A 27953-nucleotide genomic window follows, 5' to 3' on the forward strand; every position below is an offset into this window, starting at 1 on the left:
TACAAATGTCTTTTTCTGTTTTGACACTCTTTATTGTAAGCACCTAGATTTGTTGTTGAAAATAGTGCAAAATATGGAAATGTCAACTCGAATGAAAGACTCGTGTACGCGGCCTTGCAGGTGGCTCGTTGCTCAAGTTCCTGCGCAGTCACGAGGACGGGCTGACGCAGCGACAGCTGCTGGGGATGTGCCGCGACACTGCTGCCGGTATGAGCTACCTCGAGTCCCACAACTGCATCCACCGTGACCTCGCTGCCAGGAACTGTCTCATAGGTACTGTCACTGCCCAGCTTGCAGTTCTTATTTAATCGTGTCAGAAATGTCGATAAGAGGAACTGTAGAAAGAAATTACAAAATATGTCAAACAAGTGAAGATGTGCATTGTAATGCTCGTGCTTTCATTCTTGACTACTGGATTAACACACATTTGAACTTTCATTGCAGTTCACAGTAAAATAACAGTTTTTGTGAAATATATTTAAATTGGTCTATAGCAGGAAGTGAAACACCTAAGGAAATTATATTTGCAGGTCGACAGTCTCGACAATTGTCGCTCGTATTTGTTCCGTTAGACGCGTACGGTTTTTTTAATATTTGTATAGTGCGTGTGAAGCTGGTAAGTTTTAATTTAATTTCAATAATACTTTCATTTATTCGTATCTTCTCGGCCACATAACATCAGAAATTGTATAACTGCATGCTAGCACACCTTTCTGCTTCACTTGCTCAGCCACAACTATGTTACAACTCCTGCCAAAACTTTAGATAGTCTACATGCAAAGATACTCAAATATAAAGACTTTCATAATATCTTGAATTCATAAAACCTGATTTTATGAAATGTATTTAGTCACTTGAGTCACTGTAATTTTATACTGTATTTACATTCAAAAAAATAAAAAAAACATTACAAATAGCATGATTTTTGATTTGACAGATCAAACATAATTCTTATTTATATAATCTCCTGGTTAAAAGTAAATCTGTAATGATTTTCCTGAATTTTACGTACAAAAACAGTAAGTCAAATGGGTCGATATCGTGCTACAACTTAAAATGGAGAGACCACTGGCCGATGGAACTATCTCCCGACCTTAAATATATTAAAACAGGTGTAAGTGTCTGGAAGATTACACCAGGTGGCCACCTTCGAGGGCATTTGCACTTACTGGAAGTAGATCTTTCTCCGTGTAGATGTGGGACGATGTCGATAGCAGAGCGAGTGGTCCACAATTTTCAGTATACGGCAGTTGCTCACGGTAGTGACGTCGGAAAACTCCATCTCTGGAGATTACAGTCAGGTCTTCTTACACCACAGCGTAAGCAACCGAGATGAGGCTGCGAATTTGAGACGGCCGAGGCCAGTGTCGGCCGTTTTCAGGTTGCGGTTTCCGAAATTCTGTCCTCGCTTCGGATCGTTCCTGTTCTCGCTTCGGACGGGGCACTCGAAGGATATTTGTCAGTTACTGTGAAGCTTTACGTGGACCTCGATGTCTGAACAGCTGCAGCTGGTGTGCAATTGAGTAATGGGTGGCTAGGCTCGGTTGGCAGGTTTGTTCGGCAGCCTCACGGTGGATGGCTGGCGGAAAGTTGCGTGCAGTGCCTCTGTAACATACGTGCTCACAGATACGGGGCGGGAAACTTGTTGACTTCCTGTAAACTTGTGTGTCGTCCGTGCATTCGGTGCAGTTCCATCTGCCGAGTGTGTCGTACGTCTAATAAGATCACTCCGGACCTGCTGTGTGGCAGTGTATTGTGTGGACATTATCTAAGGATGGCAGTGGAATTTTCTTCGATAATCACGTTTAGTGCAGGTTTGGTTTGAAAATGAACAGCTACATTTGAAAATAGTCCTAGTATACATTACACACAACTTTGTTGGAAATTTTAATAAAGAACTCTCAAACCTAAATAGCTCGTCCTTCCCCAACGAGATGTTGGAACTATCTTTTTCAGTTGGCCATTGTGGTATCTATTGTTTGAGTCCCGTTATGAATTGAGCCCAGGTTCACGGTATACACTTTTAAATTTAGTCACCGGTCAGTGGGATCTCGATAAATAAATGTTCCCTTTTTATTTGTGAATATTTTACATCTCTGGATTACATGTGCCTCCACATGTTAGCCAACGTTGCTGTGAGAACAAAGATAATTGATGTAACTCAAAATCTACAGAATACATTATGAATTTTTATATAGCTATTACTATCATTTCAATTGATTACTATCATTTCAATTAAGTATTTTATTTTATACAACAGTTTTTTTTCCTCCAGTTGGTGAGTAAAATTTAAATTTGGTTAAGGGTATGTTATTACAAAACCGACCTGAATTGATAGAACCACACTTACATCTTAAAAATTATAAAATGAAATACAGTTTCTAACAATTTGACGACTAAGAGTGTGTGAAGTATATGTGCAAATTTCCCACTTCTCTTATACAAGTCGACTTACTCGGTGTACACAGCCGATCTTCTTTTCTGGATAGCTGGCTTCTGTAATCTCTATAACCATGCAAAATAATTACGTACTCGAAGAAAATAACTATCGTTATATTTGAGCTTCATAAAGAACAAAGTTCACACTTCGCACATAAACATCAGACTTGTTGTAAGTCACTCATATTGTCTCACACTAGAAACAGATTTAAGTACATTTAGCAAAGAGTTGGCTTAACAACCGTAACTCTATTACAAACAAATCATAAAATACGTCTTGCTTGCAGCAAGCCCAAGATAAGAGTTGTTTTTTTCAGGCTTCAGGATCTCAATTGTTCTTTTTATTTATAACAATGGTCCCTGATATGATTAGCAAAGAATAACATAGAAGTTCCGCGGTTCTTCTGTATACTTTCGGTAGAACTTCCCTGGATCACCCGAAAAGTACATGTCAGTGCCGTTTGTCCACCGCGTCTACTTTCAGCTCGCAACTGATTTCACACCTGCACACTCAGACGTGTGATGCACAGTAGGTAGGATTCTAGCATCCCACTCTCACATGTAAACTATCATGTGTTCAATACAGTAGAAGGCCGAGTGGTTCTAGAATTTAAGCAGAAATTCTCAAAACGATACGTATCCTCCCCCCTCGGATTGAACACATGATATTTTATGTGTAATCATTATGTACATTAATATCACACATAATTACACTCCACATTTTAACAGTACACATCACCCATAACAATGTTACCTATGATAACCATATACTTTTCTTCTACATGTTTATATACATATATTTTTTCAACTACAATTCTTTGTACTCTCTTAGCAGGCTTCTGCTTACAGTCTTTCTACTGTTTTCTTACTCTACTTTGCTTGGACATGAGCATTTGTGCGAGGTTTTACTCAACTTTTCTAATATTTAGGAATTATGAGGACTCCCTTTCTCCAATCGTAAACTCCAGGTGTTCGTGACACTTGAGTAATCTACTTTCTGTTCTCATCTATTGTACTACTTTTCCTTAGTATGCACTATTTTTACTATTCTTCATAGTTTGGAGGAACTCTGGACAAAATAAAAGTGTTCTATAGACATTCATAAACTTCCATGAAACATATTAATGCTCGTTGTGCATAGAATTCAAACTTTCCAGAGTAATCACCAAAAAATTTTTTGTGACTTTTGTCATGATACTGTCCCTTTCCCCTAGGATCAGTACCTATACCTTGCTTGTGGGTTGACCTTATGAGAGCACTTCCTCTTTCCATTTTGGTAGGTACGCCCCTTTAGAAAACATTCCTATTTTTTAGGCCACAGGTCATCCTATCTCCACATAGGTACACCTGTCCTTTATATTTAGTAAATGTCAGGTAAGCCCCCCTTATCCTGTCTGACTAGGCCTCACGGTTCATTACCCTAGTATATGTTTCTACAGGGTATTTCAAAAATGACCGGTATATTTGAAACGGCAATAAAAACTAAACGAGCAGCGATAGAAATACACCGTTTGTTACAATATGCTTGGGACAACAGTACATTTTCAGGCGGACAAACTTTCGAAATTACAGTAGTTACAATTTTCAACAACAGATGGCGCTGCAAGTGATGTAAAAGATATAGAAGACAATGCAGTCTGTGGGTGCGCCATTCTGTACGTCGTCTTTCTGCTGTAAGCCTGTGCTGTTCACAACGTGCAAGTGTGCTGTGGACAACATGGTTTATTCCTTAGAACAGAGGATTTTTCTGGTGTTTGAATTCCACCGCCTAGAACACAGTGTTGTTGCAACAAGACGAAGTTTTCAACGGAGGTTTAATGTAACCAAAGGACCGAAAAGCGATACAATAAACGATCTGTTTGAAAAATTTCAACGGACTGGGAACGTGACGGATGAACGTGCTGGAAAGGTAGGGTGACCGCGTATGGCAACCACAGAGGGCAACGTGCAGCTAGTGCAGCAGGTGATCCAACAGCGGCCTCGGGTTTCCGTTCGCCGTGTTACAGCTACGGTCCAAATGACGCCAACGTCCACGTATCATCTCATGCGCCAGAGTTTACACCTCTATCCATACAAAATTCAAACGCGGCAACCCCTCAGCGCCGCTACCATTGCTGCACGAGAGACATTCGCTATCGATATAGTGCACAGGATTGATGACGGCGATATGCATGTGGGCAGCATTTGGTTTACTGACGAAGCTTATTTTTACCTGGACGGCTTCGTCAATAAACAGAACTGGCGCATATGGAAAAGCCCCATGTTGCAGTCCCCTCGTCCCTGCATCCTCAAAAAGTACTGGTCTGGGCCGCCATTTCTTCCAAAGGAATCATTGGCCCATTTTTCAGATCCGAGATTACTGCATCACGCTATCTGGACATTCTTCGTGAATTTGTGGCGGTACAAACTGCCTTAGACGACACTGCGAACACCTCGTGGTTTATGCAAGATGGTGCCCGGCCACATCGCACGGCCGACGTCTTTAATTTCCTGAATGAATATTTCGATGATCGTGTGATTGCTTTGGGCTATTCAAAACGTACAGGAGGCGGCGTGGATTGGCCTCCCTATTTGCCAGACATGAACCCCTGTGACTTCTTTCTGTGGGGACACTTGAAAGACCAGGTGTACCGCCAGAATCCAGAAACAATTGAACAGCTGAAGCAGTACATCTCATCTGCATGTGAAGCCATTCCGCCAGACACGTTGTCAAAGGTTTCGGGTAATTTCATTCAGAGACTACACCATATTATTGCTACGCATGGTGGATATGTGGAAAATATCGTACTATAAAGTTTCCCAGACCGCAGCGCCATCTGTTGTTGAAAATTGTAACTACTGTAATTTTGAAAGTTTGTCTGCCTGAAAATGTACTGTTGTCCCAAGCATATTGCAACAAACGGTGTATTTCTATCGCTGCTCGTTTAGTTTTTATTGCCGTTTCAAATATACTGGTCATTTTTGAAACACCCTGTATGTAGACTATAAGCTACAGATTTGCTCTATGCTTTGTGTCCACTTCTTAATATATCATTTAATCCGTAGAGTCCTCGTCTACTTCTCAACTGCTATACTCTTAGTAGATACTATGTCTACCTGTAATTCAAGTCCTACTATCCTACTATTAATCAATTTTCAGAGCATTTATTATACTGACTTTTCTTAAATAACTATCGCAATCAATTCCCCTCTTGTCTGCATTCTTTTTCTTTGTTCATACCTCCTTCTTATGTATACTCGATGTAGAATCGTCCTAGTTTTTTAATATACTTATGTATATGTATGATAGTTTTATATACTGTATTATTATTATTATTATTTTTGATTATTCGCTTTTGAGAGAGTGATTGAACTTGAGTAGTCACGATTCCTTCTTCTTTCTCCGTTCTTCCCAAATTCTCTTCATATGTTCACTGTGTTCTCTCTTGCGTTCTCCCGACCATCTTTTTCCCATTCTGTTCTCCATATTTTCTTGTTTAAGAGTACGTTTCTGTATGATGTTTCTAAACTGTTCTCTATTGTTTATGTGTGTTGTGTTACCCCCAGTTCTTTAATATCTTCTTCTGCTTCAGTGATCCACTTTGTCTTGTTTTTGCTCTTGTGTACTATCTCAAAAATTTGTCTTGTGAGCCTGCTTTTGTTCATCTTGCTGATATGTCCAAAAAATTTCATCCTTCTCTTTCTGATGGTGTCTGTTATTGTTTCTATGTCTTTGTAAATCTCTCTCATTGGCCTCTTCATCCAAATTCCTTCCCGAAACACTGGTCCATATATTTTCCTCAGAATTTTTCTTTCCTGCTTTTCAGTCTCTCTGGTCTTAGTACAGCCACGAATCATTGTAGTTTCCGCAGCATAAAGCTGCAGCATGAGCTCAGTCCTGATGGTCAGATTATCTCCCCCAGATATCTGAAGTGGTCAACTTGTGCCACTTTCCTGTATTGAGTAGTAATGGGCGGATTATCTAAAGGTTTGTTTTCCATGTACTGTGTTTTCTCGAAGGAGATTTTTAGTCCAGTTTTCTGTGAGATTTCATGTAGTTTTCCCAATGCAAGTTTGGCTTCCTCTCTATTGTTCGTTAGAATGGCAAGATCTTCCATGAAAGCCAGACACTTCACCGTAATTCTCTGCTCTTTTTTAATCCCAAATTGAATTCCTTTCATTTCCTTTTCCCATGTCCTCACAATTTTTTTCAGAACCTTGTTAAACAGAAGGGGGGGACATTCCCTCTCCCTGGCGAACACCAATATGGATACGAAATGCTTCTGATGTTTCGCCCGTGAATTTAACTTTGGAGGTCGTACCTGTTAATGCATGTTGAATAACTGACCTTGTTTTCCTGTCAATACTGGACTCCTCTAAGGTGTGAAATAATGTTTGTCTATCTATTGAATCGTAAACCTTTTTAAAATTGACAAAAGTTACCACAGTATTTCTACATCTTCTTATTTGCAAAATTGTTTTTAAGTTCCATATCTGATTTGATGGAAGATTGACCTTTTGTTAAACCCTGCCTGATACTCCCCTATTAACTGGTCTGCTTGTTCCTCTAGTCTGTTCAACAGGGCCTTTGAAAGAATTTAGTATATTACGGGGAGCAGTAAAATTCCCCTGTAGTTATTTGGATCAGTTTTTGCATCTTTTTTTGTGGAGAGGGTGAATTAATGCACATTTCCATTCTGCAGGTATTTGTTCAGTTTCCCAAATATTTGATATAATTCTGTGGGTTGCTTGTGTGAGATTATTGTCGTTTCATTTCCATACTTCTGCTGTGATTCCGTCTTCCCCTGGAGACTTGTTGTTCTTCAAAGAATTGATTATTTCCGTTACCTCTTTAAGTGATGGTGGATTTGAATTGGGATTGGATGTGGCTTTTTCAAAATCTAGTTGTTCTGTCAGAGGCTTGCAGTTGAGAAGTGAGTGAAAATATTTAGCTAAAATTTGACAGTTTTTTTTGTGTTGATTTTCAGTGATCCATTGGACCGGCAAAAGCATACATTAGGTGGTTGATACCCTGTTAGGTTTTCTTTGAAAAATTTGTAAATATTTCTGTTGTTGTTCTTGATAAATTTTTGTTCAATTTCTTTAAGCTGGCTTTTATCATATCTATGTTTTTCTCTTCGTATTGGCTTGGATGAACTTTTCTGTATTCTCAAAAATTCCTGCCATTTTCCTGTATTGTTACTGAAAGTTTTCCAAGCCTTATTCTTTCTTCTATTGCTTGATCACATGCACTGTTCTACAATCTGTGCTTTCCCTTTCTTGGAGGTTTGCCAAATTTCATAGTATTTTTCAGTACTTCTGCAGGTTCATTCCAGTTTGTTGCATTTGATTGCCAATTTCTTGGAGAATTTCCCTCTTGTTAAGTTTAAGGCATTCTGGATCAATTCTAACTGTTTTTTCATCAGTGGTTACTTTCTGTTAGGTTGAAATCTAATCTTTATTTGCAGCAGATGGTGGTCTGACTCAAAAATTCCCTTTCTTGTTCATACGTTGAGTATTTCTTTGGTATTCTTATTAGATATGGCAACATGGTCTATTGAAATTCAACAAAAGCTGAATTTGGTGATTTCCATGTTGTAAGTTTGTTTACAGGTTTAAGGAATTGTGTGGACACGATTTTAAGATCAAAGTTTTTGCAGAAGTTTATCAGTCTCTCGCTGTTTTTATTTGTTCTCTTGTGAGCAGTACGAATTCCCGTTGTTTTCCTGAATTTTTTCTCTTTGCCGAGTTGTCCATTGAAATCTCCTAACATAATTTTCACGTGATGAGTAGGGATTTTATTTGAGGTTTCCTCCAGTAGTTCCCAGAAGTCATCTACTGCCTGTGGATCTTTTCTATTGTAATCATTTGTGGGGGCATGTGCATTTATCAGTGTATATGCCTCACTTCCAGATTTTACTGAGATTGTCGAGATTCTTTCTGATGTTGAATGGAAGTTTATTATGGAGTCTATAATTGATTTGTGCACAACAAAAGCTGTGCCAAATTGTTTGGGTCCCTTGTTCAGCTGGACTGCAGGTTTTTCTTTGTAGATTCTGAAGTTTCCTGAATCAAAATGATTTTTGTCAGTAAATCAAACGATGGAAAATCCAGGATGGAATGTAACAATACGAGAGAAGGAAAGTTGCTGCTCACCATATAGCGGAGAAGCTGAGCTGTGATAGGCACAATAAAAAGATTCGCACAATTATAGCTTTCAGCCATTAAGGCCTTTGTCAGCAGTAGACACACATACACACACACACTCACGCAAGCGCAACTTGCACACACATCTGCAGTCTCAGAGAGCTGAAACTACACTACACTCAGCATCTCCACTATATTGTTTTGTCAGTAAATCGTGTTTACCAACTTTGGAGAGTGTGTTTATGTTGAGAGTTCTTATGGAGTTTTTCTGTTTTGGTCTTAGAGATTTTGAGAAGCTCCGACTCTTCGGTGCATGACGTTCCTGGTCCCCCAGAATCTGATGACCAGGAAGATTCAGTCGAGAGACTGTTGCCTGGGATACTGGATTTCTTTCCTTTTGTTCCATCATGCTTATTCAAGTTGAAACTTGTTTTGTGGTGATTTTCTATGAAGGTCACATGTTTTGTGTGTGTGTGATGTGAAATTGTCATAGTCTTTATATATATTTATATGTATGTGCATGTGTGCATATTTTCTTATGTACACACATTCATTCCCCTACAACACCTGGCGGTTCTCACATCGCAACAGGTTTCTAGTCTGTAATTTCAATGTTTTTGTATAAGGGTATTCTTCTGTGTATGCGGATGTGTGTTTGTGTTTTTTGGCCTTCTTATCTAGAGATAAGATATAGGTTATTAGAAACCATGGAAACAAGAAAGGACTTTAGCGATAGAAGTTTGTGAATATGGAAAGAGGGAAAAAATAGGTAGTTTCTCAAATGAGAAGTAAGAAAGGAACAAAAATAGATACGGTTGCTAAGATCTAAGAAGGGAAAGAAGATAGCCCCAACGACAGGAAATCCTTACCACCCCCCCTCCCCCAGGATCCCTACCCCTCAGGTACTTGAGTGTGACACCGGAGGAGGTTTGGTGTTAAATCTTCTCCTACAGAACAGACATTTCCACCTTCACCCTTGAGGTCCCCGAAAGAAATCTTAGCAACCCTATGGAAACCACAAATGGTGAAGAATCAGACACAATTGTTTGCGAGGGTTGTCTGAAAGGTGTGATGTGTGTTTTATGTTAGCCATGATTTATTTGCTCTTGTAAACCATGCTTTTATCTACAACACCAACTACTTTCAAACTTAATACAAACCCTCCCATTTATATCACATCTCACAAAAGGTATAAAATATTCTATACAAAATAGAAAATCTATATACTAAGGTATATTAGTTGTTCAAATAGTCACACAATATTGCATTTTCTACAAACATAATATTCCATTCAGTTCACTTTATCTAAATATCACTTTCTACCTGTGATTCTCTAAGATTGTTTTTTATTTGACTGTCATACTGGTTTTCTAAGATATAAGATGTTGTGTTGGCAGAAGAGCCAACACCGTGTTACTAGTGGGGGCCGAAATGGACGTGTTTTAGGTCACGCAGGCTGGCGTGAGGAGGGAAGGACTCTACTGATATGAGGTCTGGAACATGACAAGGAATTAGAATTCAGAAAGTGGACGTAATTAGTTTGATACTTAACTTTAATTCATTAATGATGAATGACACTCTTGATGGTACATGATTCACAATATTATCTGTTCAGATTGTAGTAACTGAATATGGCGCCTTGCTAGGTCGTAGCAAATGACGTAGCTGAAGGCTGTGCTACACTGTCGTCTCTGCAATTGAGAGCGTCTGTAGACAGTGAACCATCGCTAGCAAAGTCGGCTGTACAACTGGGGCAAGTGCTAGGAAGTGTCTGTAGACCTGCCATGTGGCAGCGCTCGGTCTGCAATCACTGATAGTGGCGACACGCGGGTCCGACGTATACTAAAGGACCGCGGCCGATTTAAAGGCTACCACCTAGCAAGTGTGGTGTCTGGCGGTGACACCACATTCCTCCCCCGCAAATCGGCAGACGGTGGTGGTATAAGGCCTCCGCCCGCTGTGGGAGGACCCCATGTTGCTGTATGTGATGAGGTGGGGAGCCTAACAACAGGCGAGGCTGTGCCACCCGCACCCTGCCATTCAGACCGCGGGGAGCTAGGAAACGCCTGAAAACCTGCTCCAGGGTGCACGCCAACATGCAGTGTATGTGCCCGCAGAGAGACAGGAGGGGCTGAAGGGTCGACCTCCATCGGGCCGGGGCACCCGACGGGTGAAGATGACACACGGTCCGGAGCGGGCAAGATTTCCATGGCAGAGGACGATTGGTCACGGGAAGCGATCGGCGGCGCGTGACCCAGGGAGGTGCCCAGCAGTTGCAGCGACGCGTCCACTGCGGGCGTCGCCGGCGGGAGAACAGGCTGTGGCGGCGGCGGCTGCGGCGGTGGCGCGTCGCCATGGGGTAAAATGGAAGGCAGCGTCGGTAACACCTGGGGCTGAGGCGAGCCAGGAAATTGGTCCCCAGGGTGCTGACCGGACGGCACCGTCGCTGAGAGCAGACGGCGAGCGGCAGATCCCATATGACGACAGAGGCACAGCTGATTGAGATGCCGGTGCACCTCACCAGGGGCCCCCAAAACCAGATACGTAGCGCATCTGAGGCAACGAAGAATGCGCCCTTCGAGCCAACGCCGTGAACCTCAATAGTGGCAGTAGTTGACATCGTCGCCTGGGGCAAAAGCAGGTGTCTGCCGCTGCACAGGAACCTGATGCGGCGGATGTAGCAAAGACATCGAGGTTAGATGATGGCGACCGTGGAGCAACTCAGCTGGCGAGCGACTGTCTCGGGGCTGAGAGCGATACGAGGACAAAAAGAGCAATAACGCATCCTCCCGAGAATGCGACTCTTTCAACTTCAACATCTGTGATTTGAAAGTCCTGACCAGTCATTCAGTGGCACCGTTTGACTGTGGCGAAAATGGCGCGGATGTCAGATGTTGACTACCATTGGCCTTGCAGAATGACTGAAATTCTGCGGACACGAATTGTGGGCCATTGTCGGAAACAATTGTCTGTGGAAGACCTTCGAGGCAAAAGATAGCAGACAACGCTTGGATGGTGGCAGACGATGTCGTGGAAGACAGCAACAAAAGGAAAATCACTGAATGAATCTATCACAACCAACCAGAATGGATCAGCAAAATCGATGTGTAAGTGTTGCCAAGGGAAAGTGGCTTTTGGCCCTACAAAGAATTTCTGCAGTGGTGCTGATTGGTGTTCGGCACATACCATAAGATTACAGAATAGTTTAAGATTTTAGGAATAGATGACCGAATAGTTTAAGACTTGAAGGGAATTCGACGTAGGAAAACTATTTTGAAAGAAACACCGAGAAAAACTTGGGATCCAACGGTCGTCACTCCACTCGTTAATCAGAATGTTAACATCCCTTGGGTTTAGATGACTCCGCCCGGATCCCACCGATCTGATATTAACTTCACTCGAGCAAGTGCAACACCAGTACTTTTCGTTAAATGTTGTTTGTAAGTCTCCCCACTGCAAAACAATCACCACTTCACTAGGTAACACAACATTAGGAGACGATACATTTTGTCTGCTTTGATTTCTTTTCACATGTCACCTGTAACCTTTGCTAGTATCATTAAGTTTGGAGAAAACAACAGTCCAAACGTTTCCAGAGGTTACACTCTTGGTAACTTCTCTATCTATAACTTGTTCAAAAGGTTCCTCCAGACTACATACATTTATAATATCAAAGTTAGATATATTCTCTTCGAAGTATCTATCGACATTATCCACTCGTGTACTGACACCTGTAATTTGCGACTGAATAATTGGCAAATATTACTTAGGCTGATCTACACTCAAAGTATGCATTCCCTGTCTTACATTATTGTATTCACAATTGTAAATGTCTTCCAAAGATTCTAAGTTTTCAATTGGTTCTCATTCTACATTATTACATTTGGCATCAAATTCAGTTTCTAAAGCACCTGTGCCTTTGCGTAGACTACTAAATTCTTTGCTTCGAGCATCTACTTTGACATTTAACTAACCCACATTCGTCGTTTGAATATGCCGAGTTTCATTCTGACCCTTTAATTGAGAATTTATGAAACCTAGTCCTTTATTTAGAATCTCACCTCGAGCCTTTAATTAGAATTTATTGAGTTTATTAAGTCCAGGTTTTTTTTTTAAAATTTGCATCTAAAGTTGCACTCTGAGCATTGAAATGATCACTTAAAGCTTCACTCTGAGCGTTTAATTTAGCATTTAACAGTAGACTTTCAGCTTTGATTAGATAACTAATTCAGACCAGTCTGGCCCTTCTTTACTAATTTTCATAGCCCTGACTGGTTCTGAAGTTCCCCCAACTTGTTGTATACTGTCCATGCTTCTATAGGCATCAGCTCGTGTGAGCATTTAATACTAATTTCAATTATACGAATTACACAGTAAAAGTTCACCCCACAATATTTTGTAACACTTCTTACTAGATGTTGTGTACATAGTTCCCCGTAGTCAGCGCGTACACAACCTTCCCACTAGAGCGCGCCCTGCTAAGCACAACAGCGCAGGCACAGCACTCGTCCGTCTCCGCACTACGAGATGGCGCTGCCTTAGAGACGGACCAAATTCTGCTTCCGCCGATCCGCATATTAATATGTAACGCAGCCAATGAGATTGCTGCTAATGTAGAACCTTTTCTCCTCGCAGATCACACTCACGCAGTGATACTTAAACACGCGAGGTATTATAACGAGTGTACAGACCTCTGATCAGTCAGTCTGCATTAGTCTGTACCAGTCTGCATTGTCTGTACCAGTCTATAGTCAAGTTTCAGTTTGCACCTAATAAGATTATCATATTCCTGTACATAGCCATGAAGATAAATGAATAGACACTTTGTCAAGTATCAGAAATATGTGAGAATAAGATTAACGTACCAAGACCAAAGGAACTTCAGATTGCCCATTGTAAACAACATCCAGAATCAAGTTAAGTAATTTCTACGCTTTTTATTATTTTAATAAATGTGTGTGAAAATTAATCAAGTTCTGTTTATAGTTGGTCACCGTCAATCTGCTACTCTAAGCGTGCAAGTGGCATTTCTATCGTCTGACCTAACGGCAGAAGATAAACACGCCACGATAAGACCACGAGACATATTGCTGGCACTCGCCTACTTCGTTAGAGCGACAAGTCAAATAATCTGATGGTGTGTGTACAACACACTAGAGTAATAAAGTTTTTATTTCACGATTAGCTGGTGTAGAATTCTTGCTGTGTAGGTGGGCGGATGTGGCAGCAGGTCAGCACTGGTGTCGGTGGGTGCAGGTTGGTTACCACGTCTGCGTCCCCGCAATGTGTGTGCGAGCTGTATATTCCTCGCACTCGATCTTCTCGGTCAAATCGTTCTAGGCATATCTCTTCTTAGTCTAATACGTCGAGATCTTCTGTCTGGTTTTTATTGTTGTGACTTTTGTGTGTCTTCTCCTTTTTTACATTCAGAAATTGTCTCCATCTGATACTTTGGGCTTAATTCAATTTCTTGGAATGATTCTTTTGTCTCATTATGCTCGGTTGCTACGGCAACACATAAAATCATCTTATTTGCTTTTTGTCTCTAAATTCCTGTTTTCTCCTGTCCTTTCACACTGGTTGCCATGTTCTAACAATTTGACGACTATTTTAATAGGCCTTCTCTTTTAAAACTGGGCTCTTACGGCAACACCGTTGGTATATTTGGACTCTGTGCGCAATAACAAATTCGCACTTTTAATATAAATGTTAGACTTATTGTACGCCACTTGTATCATCTCACATTAGAAACAGATTTAAGTACATTTAGCAAAGAGTTGGCTTAACAATCGCAACTCTATTACAAGCAAATCATAAAATACATTTTGCCTCCAGCAAGCCCAAGATAAGAGTTTTTTTTTCAGGCTTCAGGATCTCAATTGTTCTTGTTATTTATGACAATGGTCACTGATACTATTAGCACAGAATAACATAGAAGTTCCACAGTTCTTGCGTATACTTTCACTAGAAATTCCGTGGATCGTCCGATAAGTACTTGTCGGTGCCGTTTGTCTGCTCGCGACTGATTTGGCACCTGCACACACAAACGTATGACGCGCTGTAGGTAGGATTCTAGCATCCCACTCTCACATCTAAAATATCATGTGTTCGAGACGGTAGAAGGCCGAGTGGTTTTAGAATTTACGCAGAAATTCTCGAAACCCCACACGTTTTGACATCGTAAGAATAGCTATCTGTAGTATTACGAACAGTGAGGTGCTGAGGTCATTTAAATCATTTGTTCATATAGATTAATGATTTTCAACAATTCTCTGTTGTCATCCTTGGATTTATGTTTACATCATTACAGAATTTTCTCCTTCACTACAGTAAGTGGCTCTATACAATGCTATTGGTAATCTTGTATCCAAAGATGGCAACAGAGAACTGCCAGAAAGCAGTGATTAATTCAAATAAATGATTTTAGCAATCTCGACAGTTGAAAATTTATTCCGTGTTCATAAAATGAAATGATTGTTAACACGTGTTCTGAAAATCACAAAATGAATGGAGTGATATGTCATCACAAAAATTAAACATGGACATAGTGATCTCTACGCCTCAAAATCTTTTAAAGAATAGACTGATGCCCCTGATATCATTATTCTCGCCAAAGCATTTGCACAGTGATCTTAAATATTTATGGTGAAAATTGCACAGCTAGTAGAACATCCTAAACTTAGTTCTTTGCTTTTTATTGACAAAAAAACAACTGACACCTAATAGTAACAATTTAAGCTCGCAGTAACTGTTTGAGAAGATGACAGCCGGCCTGAATGTATGCAATGCAGTGGCACACAAAATGTTGCTGGGTACTCTCAAATATTCCTGTGCCTGTCATATAATCAGACTGGCAACTAGGATTCTAACAGCCCATTTCTCTTCAATTTCTACTGAGGACTGATCACCAGTTACAGGACTTTTGTACCCCATATGAAGAGAAACTTGGGGAAGATCAGTTTGGATTGCGTAGAAATGTTGGAATGTGTGAGTCAATACTGATCCTATGACTTATCTTAGAAGATAGATTAAGGAAAGGCAGACCTACATTTCTAGCATTTGTAGACTTAGAGAAAGCTTTTGACAATGTTGACTGGAGTACTCTCTTTCAAATTCTGAAGGTGGCAGGGGTAAAATACAGGGAGCAAAAGGCTATTTACAATTTGTACAGAAACCAGATGGCATTTATAAGAGTCGAGGGACATGAAAGGGAAGCAGTGGTTGGGAAGAAGTGAGACAGGGTTGTAGCCTCTCCCCCGATGCTATTCAATCTGTATATTGAGCAAGCAGAAAAGGAAACAAAAGAAAAGTTTGGAGTAGGCATTAAAATCCATGGAGAAGAAATAAAAACTTTGAGGTTTGCCAATGACATTGTAATTCTGTCAGAGACAACAAAGGACTTGGAAGAGCAGTTGAACGGAATGGACAGTGCCATGAAAGGAGGATATAAGATGAACATCAACAAAAGCAAAACGAGGATAATGGAATGTAGTCGAATTATGTCTGTTGATGCCGAGGGAATCAGATTAGGAAATGAGACACTTAAATTAGTAAAGGAGTTTTGCTATTTGGGGAGCAAAATAACTGATGATGGTCGAAGTAGAGAGGATATAAAATGTAGACTGGCAATGGCAAGGAAAGCGATTCTGAAGAAGAGAAATTTGTTAACATTGAGTATAGATTTAAGTGTCAGGAAGTCGTTTCTGAAAGTATTTGTATTGAGTGTAGCAATGTATGGAAGTGAAACATGGACATTAAACAGTTTGGACAAGCAGAGAATAGAAGCTTTCAAAATGTAGCGCTACAGAAGAATGCTGAAGATGGAAATGGAAATGAGCGTTTGGCGTCATTGGCCGGGAGGCCCCTCGCGGGGCAGGTCCGGCCGCCTTGGCGCAGGTCTTATTACATTCGGCGCCACATTGGGTGACCCGCACGCCGGATGGGGATGAAATGATGATGAACACAACACAACACCCAGTCCCTGAGCGGAGAAAATCTCCGACCCAGCCGGGAATCGAACCCGGGCCCGGAGGACGGCAATCCGTCACGCTGACCACTCAGCTACTGGGGCGGACAATGCTGAAGATTAGATGGGTAGATCACATAACTAATCAGAAGGTATTGAATAGAATTGGGGAGAAGAGAAGTTTGTGGCACAACTTGACCAGAAGAAGGGATTGGTTGGTAGGACATGTTCTGAGGCATCAAGGGATCATCAATTTAGTACTGGAGGGCAGCATGGAGGGTAAATATCGTAGAGGGAGACCAAGAGATGAATACACTAAGCAGATTCTGAAGGATGTAGGTTGCAGTAGGTACTGGGAGATGAAGAAGCTTGCAGAGGATAGAGTAGCATGGAGAGCTGCATCAAACCAGTCTCAGGACTGAAGACCACAACAACAACATGAAGAGAACCACTGCATTGATTGCTAAAACAAAAATTGGAGCCCTGAATACAAATAGCAATGAATTAAAGTAAAGTCAAAGCTCATATGTGGCAGAAGCAGCCATAGAGCATCACACAGGCATGTCAGAGGTGCAAGTAGATGAGGGTGATGTTAAAAAAAGTAAATTGACTGAATTAATTAGGGAAGATCCTTAGATGGTAAAGGAGTGAGCAAGGTAACGGAATGAATGAAACGAGCTCATTAGGCAATAGGTGTAAGTGGTCTGACAGATTTATTATGGCAAGATCCTGAGGAAATAAACAAGTAAATGATGAGACAGGATTAATGAAGAAATTTACTCAGGCTGTAAGTTAGTAAGAAACAAGAAGGAACATGAACTGTGAAAGAGAAAGAGAGATTTTGCAGTTGGGAATACATTATTTCATGAGAAACCAATTAAGTGCTTACGACAGTTTGTAAGGATGTATGTAAAGGCTCCCTATCCCCTCCACCCATCCTCTAAAGGACGACTGAAGAGCAACACACGAGGGTAGCCAATACGTCGATTAGAAGCTCCTTAATATTATGCCGTGTCAGGCGCAGATGGGACTGAATGGGGAAATGGGATAGGATTCTAGGAGCGGGTATCCACAGAGGGACATGGGAAGTTAGAAGTGAGGACAGAAGTCAGAGTCAGTGCGAAGCAGTTGTGGACAGATGTTGTTGCAGTTAGAGGTTGGAGTCACTGGGTAGAGTTAATTAGGGTGGTGTGTAGCTTCAAAGCATTTATGTTTTGCAAGTTCCTATTCCTGTTGCTAACGGTTTATTTATCGATTGTCATTTTTTATTTGTAATTCACTGTTGCTGTTTGACTTTACATATTGTAATTTTGTCTTCTGGAGATAGTGGGTGGAGCTGTTGATGCTAAACAATGGAGGCCAAGTGGTAAAGGTGGAACATCTTCAGCATATTCTTCGGTTTGAGTTCAATAGAGGATTGACAGCAGCAGAAGCAGCCAGAAACATTTGCAATGTGTGTATATATAGGGATAATGCCATTGGACAGAGCACGGCAAGAAAATGGTTTTCTCATTTTAAGGAGGATCATTTTGACGTTAGTGACTCTCCACATTCAGGAAGACATTTGGGGTTTGATTAAGATTGTTTAACCACAGTAATCCATAATTATACATGTCATTGTACTCAAGAACTAGCAAATGTGATGAAATCCGATCATTTCACCATAGTGTGACATTTGGATGCAGTGGGGAAGGTGCAAAAATTGAGTGCATCGATACTGCATGCTCTGAGCCAAAATCACAGAACTCAGAAAGTGGTTCTGTGTGCATCTGTGCTCGCTCATCATCAATTGGCTCGTGAACGACACTGACCATTCCTATCCCGTATTATTACTGGTGATGACAAATGGTGTCTTTATGCTAATAAGCAAAAGAAAGAAATGTTTGAACCCAAGCAAAGCAGCAACTTCCAGTACAACGATCTATGTGCATCCACAAAAGGCAGTGTTATGCTTCTGGTAGAACAGCAATGGTGTGGTGTACCACGAATTTCTTCCCTGAGGTGTAACCATTTGAGATGTCTTGCAGATGTGATCCGAGAACCGGGAAGGCTGTGTGAAGCGATGCTACTACGTGATACTGTATTTACTTGAATCTAAGCCACACTCGAATCTAAGCCGCATGTGAAAAATGAGACTCGAAATTGAGGAAAAAAAAAATTTCCCGAATCTAAGCTGCACCTGAAATTTGAGACTCAAAATTCAAGGGGAGAGAAAAGCTTTAGGCCGCACCTCCAAATCAAAACAAAGTTGGTCCATTGTAATATGACACACAATTTAGGTCAAACGAATGACGATACAGCTACAGTAGTTTGGTTCGAGTCGTAAGCTTAGCAGTTAAGCTTTAGCAGGTAGCCATTGCTATTCGTCAGGTGCTCCATCCGTATTTATATGGGTACCCTTCCTTTTTCACATGCTTCGTCTGGTTTGAATTGATTACTTATTTTTCTTTGATCAGATAATTGCCGTTCTCTTTGTTATAGGTGTTTATGTCACTCTAAGCTGAAAATGCATTACTGTACTGTGTCATGCATTGTTTGTTGCATTCTTATAATGAGTGTTTACGATCTGTCATTGCTCGCGACATGGCTTGCTTTTGTGCGCACTACTGCCGCTTACAATTTAAAAAAAAGAGAGAGGAATAGTCTCATTAGCGAAACAATGGCAGGAGACTGCTATTAGTTGTTACTTACACTGCTGCTTTCTTTGATAATGATCAGCAAGAACCAGATAATAGATTGCGTATGATAGATGTTCTGAACGAGAGATTAGCAAAAATTTTTCTCTGTTTGAAAATGTTTGCAGACCCCTCTTTAGTACATTACATTCTGCACAGAAATTAGTCATCTTAGATTTAAAAATCTAGTCAATTGCCGTGCTTCATTTCTGACTGTCACTATTAGGCATAAGAATAATACGAATATAAACATTACATGATATGTATATTCTTCCGCATTTGCTGTTGTCTCACTCTAGTTTCGTAGTTTATTAGGCAGACAGGATTTAAATGAGATAGCAGCAAACACGAAAGAATACATGGCAAAATGTTTATATTCATATTATTCTTATGGTGAAGAGAACACTGCATGTGATTCACAATTCATAAAAGTTCCTATTAGCAACCATCTCTTCTCACAGGTACGAAAAAATTCAGAACGTAGAGTTGGCCATATTGACAAAACATCCCAAACAGTCTTGCCAGTCGGATTTTCATAGTACACTGAAATACTGCTACATTCGAAGATGAACAATACGGAATGTGTATTTACTTTGTTGGATGATGTATGAAAATGCAGTGGTCGAAACTCAGGGCGGAGAAAAAAGCTCGTTGTACATCTTTTTTTTTTTTAATTTATTTACTGACGCAGAGGTTTGGGCGCCAGTATTTATCTTTGTGCCTGCAAAGCATGCCTGTGTAGCGCTTCATATATTCGATGGCAGAAGTTAGTTGTGGCGGCACCTACCGACATTTTTCAGAACTTCCGCTTACTTTGCACTCGATTCTAAGCCGCAGGAAGCTTTTTGGATTACAAAAACCGGAAAAAAAGTGCGGCTTAGATTCGAGTAAATATGGTAATGTCAGTCTGCATTCTGCTGCTCTGACAAAAAAACTTTATGCAGAAGTTGATTACGGAAGTCATTCTGCACCCACCTAATTCACATGAAGCCTGCATCCTCAGATTTTCATCTTTCATTCTCTCTGTCGAACATCCTTCAAATAACTCCCTTTGCACATGAAAATTCATTCCAAATCTGTCTCGATAGGTTCTTCAGGTCAAAACTGAGTGATTTCTACTGTTGCAGGATCAAAAAGTTACCCCGGAATTGGCAGACTGTTGTAAATAGTGAAGGAGAACATATTATTGATGACTAAAGTCCCGGTTATGTGTATCTGTTGTGTTTATCAAACTTATGTAAAAATGTTGCAAACTTATGCACCGATGCAGTAGTGAGCTGGAGGGCTCTACAGGTTTTATATGTTGTATGAGAGTTCCAGTAAGCAGACAGGACAGTGACAGTCACTGTCGCCAAATGACAGTTTGGTTGCTAGCGTAGAGGCACTTCTGCTAGGGAAGTTAATTCTGTTAGCAATATTCTCAACAAAACTTACAAGTTGATAGTATCCTCTCAGTCGATTACTTTCATTGTCATCATCTGTCCTTCTCTACGCACCTCAGGGAATTTCATCGAGTCGAGCAAGTCTCCGTCTCACTCTGGTCGACTGATTGAATTCCCCTCAGCACGAGACGCTGTCGTTCGACCTCTTCCGGAACCCGAGCTCGGGATGAGACTTCACATTGGGTATAAGACACGACCTCCCCTTCCGATCCGATGCCGAGGGTGTCTGTAGTCCGGGTGTTTACGGATGTTATCTCGAAATGGGATGGTGCAACATCTTATTGAAACCGCATTGCCTTGTGGACAGTGAGATGTACAATCTTCCAACAGCTGTGGCAGTGAACACCAGCTCATGTGCAGCATTTGAATGAGATTGTTGCAAATAGGGTCAGTACAGAACTGTTGCCAGTGCTCCAGGAGGAGTGTGGCGTACTCATTTTTGATGACTCAGTGTGTCACTACAACAACATTGTTACAAGTGAAAGTGACGTCCACTTTGCAAACTGTCAGACGTTCGGCGCTGCAGTTCTGTGCCGAACTCTGTGTTCGTAACCATTTTGTTTTGTTGTGAGTATGTGTTGTTTATGGTACGGTTGCTGCTTCACTACTGTCCTCTACACTATTATTCAAAGGGTGTGTTTCTCAGGCGAGGCGACTAACGGTTACCGACGAATGCGACACTACCTTCTCAAATTTTAGCGTGTGGAGCATCTCGGCCGCATCTCTCTGTCTCGAACGTCTCGGTGTCACCGTAAGTTTCTACCCGTGGCAATAAATTTCCTTTATTGTGGTGATGTCTGATGTGGAGCTATTTCTGTAGTTTCTGAGTCCTTAATTCTGCAGCACCGTGTACTTTAGTGAGCAGTGCTCCTCGTTCAGCGACGAATCGCCAACTGCAAAGTAATGGTGAGCCCCGGGAGTGGTCACACCACTGACAACTCTGTGCCCTTTTATTTGGTATGGCCACCAAAATTGATGTGGCCCATAGTTGGTTGTCACAAAACGTATAAGCAGTGTACAAATATGTGCCTCCCGTGTACTGCAGGTAAGACCTCGTATTGCCTAAATATTAATTAGGAAGAACTGGCTCCTTACCTCGAAGTAATCAGTCTCGGATGCTCTATATCAGCATAATTTAGAGCTTAAAATTTTGTGACATCCCGTTAACTCTGATATACCCTCCCATTTGTAGCTGACAATGCAGCTCCAACAGTGCCGTTAATTTGAGACAGCCGAATTAGTGCATAATGTTAGGATAGGAGGAGTATATAGAACTTATTAAACACTTAGATCAGTGAGAGATCATGTCTGTAATTGAAACTGTGGAATGAAACATCATTTTTTGTGTCTTGTAAACTTTTACTGTCTCATCATCAAATGAAACATCAAAATTTCACAAAAAAATTGCTTGACAAATAGTACATTTTTGCCTCAAAATTTGGCATAAAGTACGCTACTACCATCTGCTGCCCTCAGTCGATACAAAACGACAATTTCCGTTACTAGCCCGGTGTTGGTCCTTATATAAATGAGTAAGTTATTCATTGTTACTGTTTTTTACATATACTGGTTTACAATGAAATGTCAGTTATTCACAAAGTTATAAATATGAGAACATATTCTGCCTAAAGAAATAAAATATGTTAAGTAGTCCTTGTTTTTAAACGTGAAACTTTCCTGAACAAGATTTGTCAAGTTTCATATTTAATTGGAATTTAAGATCACGTTACTGTAATTCTCGAATACTTTTACTCAGAGACTGTGTGTCGTTCTCTTTGTAGGCCAGAACAACATAGTCAAGATTTCGGACTTTGGCATGTCTCGAGAAGAAGAGGAGTACATTGTTTCTGATGGAATGAAGCAGATACCTATCAAGTGGACAGCACCAGAGGCCCTAAACTTTGGTAAGTATTTTCTCACCATTCCAAGAGTTCCCTCCTTTTTTTCATCTGTTGCAGATCACACTTTATGATGTGCTACGTAATGATCCAATACTTGGTATCTGTTTTTAAAATGGAACAATTCCGATGTACGTGCAGGTATGTACCAGCAGAAATGACTCCGTACTGGAAATATCAGCCTTTAATGTCAAAAGGCAAACCCTTCACGAGATGAGCAGTGCAAGTTCTTTGGTACGAGGGAAATGCACAGAAAATGTATGTCCAAAACTTAGGTAAAACGTATACCTACCAAATTGACTCTGACAGGGTTCAATTTTGAGTCCACTCGTATTCCTGACGCACACTGCTGGAAAAAAATAATTAGTAAACCTGGAACGATGACATTAGTTCGGATCTGATGACAGCGTAGGTCACGTGGGGGATAGTAGATGTGCCGACGGCGGTTTCAGTGTCGTCCGCCGACAGATAGTGGAGTGGTGTGGCTACCGCAGCGCCGTCTGTCTCTACCGTTTAATAGAGAATGCTCACAGCCAGAAGGCTCAGTGTGGTGCAAACGTGTGAAGCGAGCAGGCAAACGTGCAACAGAGACACACTCGTGTCTTATACAGCCCAGTGAGTGAGTTTGAAAGGGGACAGATTGTTGCCTTCCAAGTGGCGAGTAAAGTTCTACGTACTGACTTGGCAGAAAATCCTAAGAAATTTTGATCTTATGTCAAAGCAGTAGGTGGATCAAAACAAAATGTCCAGACACTCTATGACCAAAATATTACTGAAACAGAGGATGACAGACTAAAGGCCGAAATACTAAATGTCTTTTTCCAAAGCTGTTTCACAGGGGAACATTGCACTGTTGTTCCTTCTCTAGATTGTCGCACAGGTGACAAAATTGTAGACATCAAAATAGATGACAGAGGGATAGAGAAACAATTAAAATCAATTTTACACAGAGTACACGAAGGAACTTGCCCCCCTTCTTGCAGCGGTGTACCGTAGGTCTCTAGAAGAGCGTAGCGTTCCAAAGGATTGGAAAAGGGCACAGGTCATCCCTGTTTTCAAGAAGGGACGTCGAACAGATGTGCAGAACTATAGACCTATATCTCTAATGTCGATCAGTTGTAGAATTTTGGAACACGTATTGTGTTCAAGTATAATGACTTTTCTGGAGACTAGAAATCTACTCTGTAGGAATCAGCACGGGTTTCGAAAAAGACGGTCGTGTGAAACCCAGCTCGCGCTATTCGTCCACGAGACTCAGAGGGCCATAGACACGGGTTCACAGGTAGATGCCGTGTTTCTTGACTTCCACAAGGCGTTCGATACAGTTCCCCACAGTCGCTTAATGAACAAAGTAAGAGCATATGGACTATCAGACCAATTGTGTGATTCGATTGAGGAGTTCCTAGATAACAGGACACAGCATGTTATTCTCAATGGAGAGAAGTCTTCCGAAGTAAGAGTGATTTCAGGTGTGCCACAGGGGAGTGTCATAGGACCATTGCTATTCACAATATACATAAATGACCTGGTGGATGACATCGGAAGTTCACTGACACTGTTTGCAGATGATGCTGTGGTGTATCGAGAGGTTGTAACAATGGAAAATTGTACTGAAATGCAGGAGGATCTGCAGCGAATTGACACATGGTGCAGGGAATGGCAATTGAATCTCAATGTAGACAAGTGTAATGTGCTGCGAATACACAGAAAGATAGATCCTTTATCATTTAGCTACAAAATAGCAGGTCAGCAACTGGAAGCAATTATCTGGGAGTACGCATTAGGAGTGATTTAAAATGGAATGATCATATAATGTTGATCGTCGGTAAAGCAGATGCCAGACTGAGATTCATTGGAAGAATCCTAAGGAAATGCAATCCGAAAACAAAGGAAGTAGGTTACAGTACGCTTGTTGGCCCACTGCTTGAATACTGCTCAGCAGTGTGGGATCCGTACCAGATAGGGTTGATACAAGACATAGAGAAGATCCAACGGAGAGCAGCGCGCTTCGTTACAGGATCATTTAGTAATCGCGAAAGCGTTACGGAGATGATAGATAAACTCCAGTGGAAGACTCTGCAGGAGAGACGCTCAGTAGCTCGGTACGGGCTTTTGTCAAAGTTTCGAGAACATACCTTCACCGAAGAGTCGAGCAGTATATTGCTCCCTCCTACGTATATCTCGCGAAGAGACCGTGAGGATAAAATCAGAGAGATTAGAGCCCACACAGAGGCATACCGACAATCCTTCTTTTCACGAACAATACGAAACTGGAATAGAAGGGAGAACTGATAGAGGTACTCGAGGTACCCTCCGCCACAGGTGGCTTGCAGAGTATGGATGTAGATGTGGATGTAGAGACGGTCCTTTCGGAGAACTGCCATGCGAGTTGGACGTGCAGCTTTGTAGAGTGCTTTCGGCTACGACACACTGGCCCCGTCCCGAGCCTTACAGTCTGGGGGTGCAATCAGCTAAAACTGTCTTCGCATTTGGCGTTTCCGGAGGGTGCACTAACCGGCACTCGGTGTGCGCCGAATGTTATTAGACCCGTAAGTTTGCCATTTTTGCAACAAGAAGGTGAGATGTTGTTCCGACAGGATAGTGCTTGCCCACTCACTGCCTGTGAAACTCGAGTGCTTTGCAAGATATGCACCGATTTACCTGGCCGTTAAGATCTCCACACTCGGTCTCCAGTTGAGCGCATGTGGATGCGGTGGGACGAGAAGTGACTCGTCTGATTCGTCAACCGACGACTCTTACGGAACTGTGTGAACGGGTCGAGCAGGTGAGGCGTGACGTATCCCGGGACAGTATTCAGTGTTCGCCATCTGCACCATCACCTGGATGCCGGAGTCAGTGAGAACCGCTTGTGCTGTCGATCTGTAAATGTAATCATTTTGTGAACTCCGTACGCACTGTTGCGACAATAAATCTCGAGTGAATTGGAAACCTCTAGAGAGGTATACTATTTTTTTTCCAGCTGTGTATACGAACGATTTGGCACTCAACTTCCAGCGAGCAGAATTGGTCCTTTTTACAGACGCTACTAGTGTTACAGTAAATCCTGTTGGAGAGAAATCAGCAGACGAGATTGCTACTGATGTTCTTCAAAGAATTATAAAATGGTTCTCTGAAAATCGAGTCTCCCTCAATTTTGAGAAAACACAGTATTTTCAGTTCTGTACAACAATTAGGGTCATACCGACAATTGATGTAACACGTGAACAGGGGTCAGTAACTAGGTAAGGTGCTCCAAATTTTTCGTTTTACATATTATGAAAACTTGAACTGGGAGAATCAAATTACTGAGCCTCTCAAACAATTAAGTGCAGCTACTTTTGCTCTTTATATAATTGTTGGTCTCAGAAATAAATGAATCGATCTCCTGACATATTTTGCATGTTTCCATTCAATAATGTCCAATGGAATAATTTTCTGGTGCACTCATCACGTAGGAAGTATATCTCGATTGCACAAAGAAGAGCAGTAAGAATAATACGTGGTGTTCATCCACAGTTGTTACGTAGATCTCTCTCCGAGGAGCTAGTCATTTTCACTGCACCGTCAAAGTACGTATATTTGCTAGTGAAATTTTTAAGTGAAGCTGTGGAAGACCAAAGAGTAATCTGTTTATTAATGTTAGCACTAATCGTGCACGTATCCTGTAAACTGATTCATTTGACATCATTTTGATAATACATTCATACAAATGATCTGTGGAACGTGTAACTAACTAACTAACTAGCTAGCTGAGGAAGATGTCTTCCTCTGTAAATAGATACACATTTCTAAATGTGTACTACAGTCTCATATATCCGTACTTATCACACTGTGTACTGATTTGGAATGGTGCTGCCAATACACATATAGAAAAATTGATCAAGAAGCAGGGTGAATTTTTTACAATGAAGTTCCACAAAAACTAAAAAAAGCACAAAAGTAATCTCAGCATTTAAACAAAAACATGCTCGTTCCTGCAGTATGTGATAATAACTGCATAACATCATTGCAACCGAGCACAAACAGTGTGTGCTTATGGATAAATGTGCACCTACATCAGAGATATAGTGACAGATAGCACACAGCACTCTAAAATAAAGCTTGTATTAAAAAAGGTGTAAGACAGGGATGCAGTCCTTCAGCTCTACTGTTCAGTCTATAGATTAAAGAAGCAATGACTGCAATAAATGAAATATTCGAGAGTAAGATTAAAATTCAGGGGAAAAGGATATCAATGATAAGATTCACCGATGACGTTGCTATCCACAGTGAATGTCAAGATGAATTACAGGATGTATTGGGTGGCACGAACAGTCTAATGTGTACAAATACAGATCGAGAATATAAACTCGAAAAAAGACAAAAGTGCAGCAGAAACAGTGAGAAACTTAACATCAGAATTGGGGATCACGAAGTAGATGAAGTTAAGTAATTCTTCTACCTATGCAGCAAAATAACCTGTGATGGAAAGAGCAAGGAGGACATAAAAAACAGGCAGTGAGGGAATTCCCTCCAAGAGAAGTCTACTGCTATCAAGCATAGGCCATAATTTGAGGAAGAACTTTCTGAAAATGTATGTTCGAACCACAGTCTGTTACGGTAGTGAATCACGAGCAGGCAGGAAACCAGAACCGAAGAGAATCAAAGCATTTGAGATGTGACGCTTCAGAAGAATGTCAAAAATTAGGTGGACTGATAAAGTAACGAATTAGGAGGTTCTGCGCAGAATCGGAGAGGAAAGAAATATGTGGAAAATGTTGACGAGAAGGATGGACGAGGTGGTAGGTGTGTGTTATGAATCGGAGAATAACTTCCGTGGCACTAGAGGGAGCTGTAAAAGGTACAAACTGTAGAGGAAAACAGAGATCGGAATACATCCGGCGAATAATTGAGGACATAGGATGCAAGTGCTACTCAAGATGAAGAGGTTGTTACAGGGAAGAAATTCGTGGTGGGTCACATCAAACCAGTCAGGAGACTGATGACTCAGAAAAAAAAGAAGCGCATGCGCGCGCACCCACCCACCCACCCACCCACACACACACACACACACACACACACACACACACACAGATAAATAACGATAATAATCATTTTTTAACAATATGATGTAATATGGTCTTTCCTTCTCGTACCATCCAATAGATTAGATTAGATTAATACTTGTTCCTTAGATCATGAATATGACACTTCGTAATGATGTGGAATGTGTCAGATTAATAAAAGATGTCTGCACAAGATATTACATTACACAAAATATTGCATGACACTAATGTTTAAGTTGTTGTTGTTGTTTTTCCCCCTTAATTTATATCTAAAAATTCAGCCAATGAGTAGGAGTTGTCATCTAGAAATTCTTTTAATTAATTTTTAAATGTTAGTTGGCTATCTGTCAGGCTTTTGATGC

General features: G+C 41.1%; 1 protein-coding gene across 1 annotated transcript in view; it reads left to right on the forward strand.

Moving 5' to 3' along the window:
* The window catches only part of LOC126109821 (tyrosine-protein kinase Fer), a 611311-nt gene that overhangs the window by 563802 nt on the left and 19556 nt on the right, over nucleotides 1-27953 (forward strand). Inside the window, exons 12-13 of the mRNA XM_049914879.1 lie at nucleotides 121-273; nucleotides 22430-22552. Of these exons, the coding sequence (XP_049770836.1) occupies nucleotides 121-273; nucleotides 22430-22552 (276 nt within the window). The remainder of the gene's footprint in view (nucleotides 1-120; nucleotides 274-22429; nucleotides 22553-27953) is intronic.

Source organism: Schistocerca cancellata, chromosome 12 (genome assembly GCF_023864275.1).
Source record: "Schistocerca cancellata isolate TAMUIC-IGC-003103 chromosome 12, iqSchCanc2.1, whole genome shotgun sequence".
NCBI classification, from domain to species: Eukaryota; Metazoa; Arthropoda; class Insecta; order Orthoptera; family Acrididae; genus Schistocerca; species Schistocerca cancellata.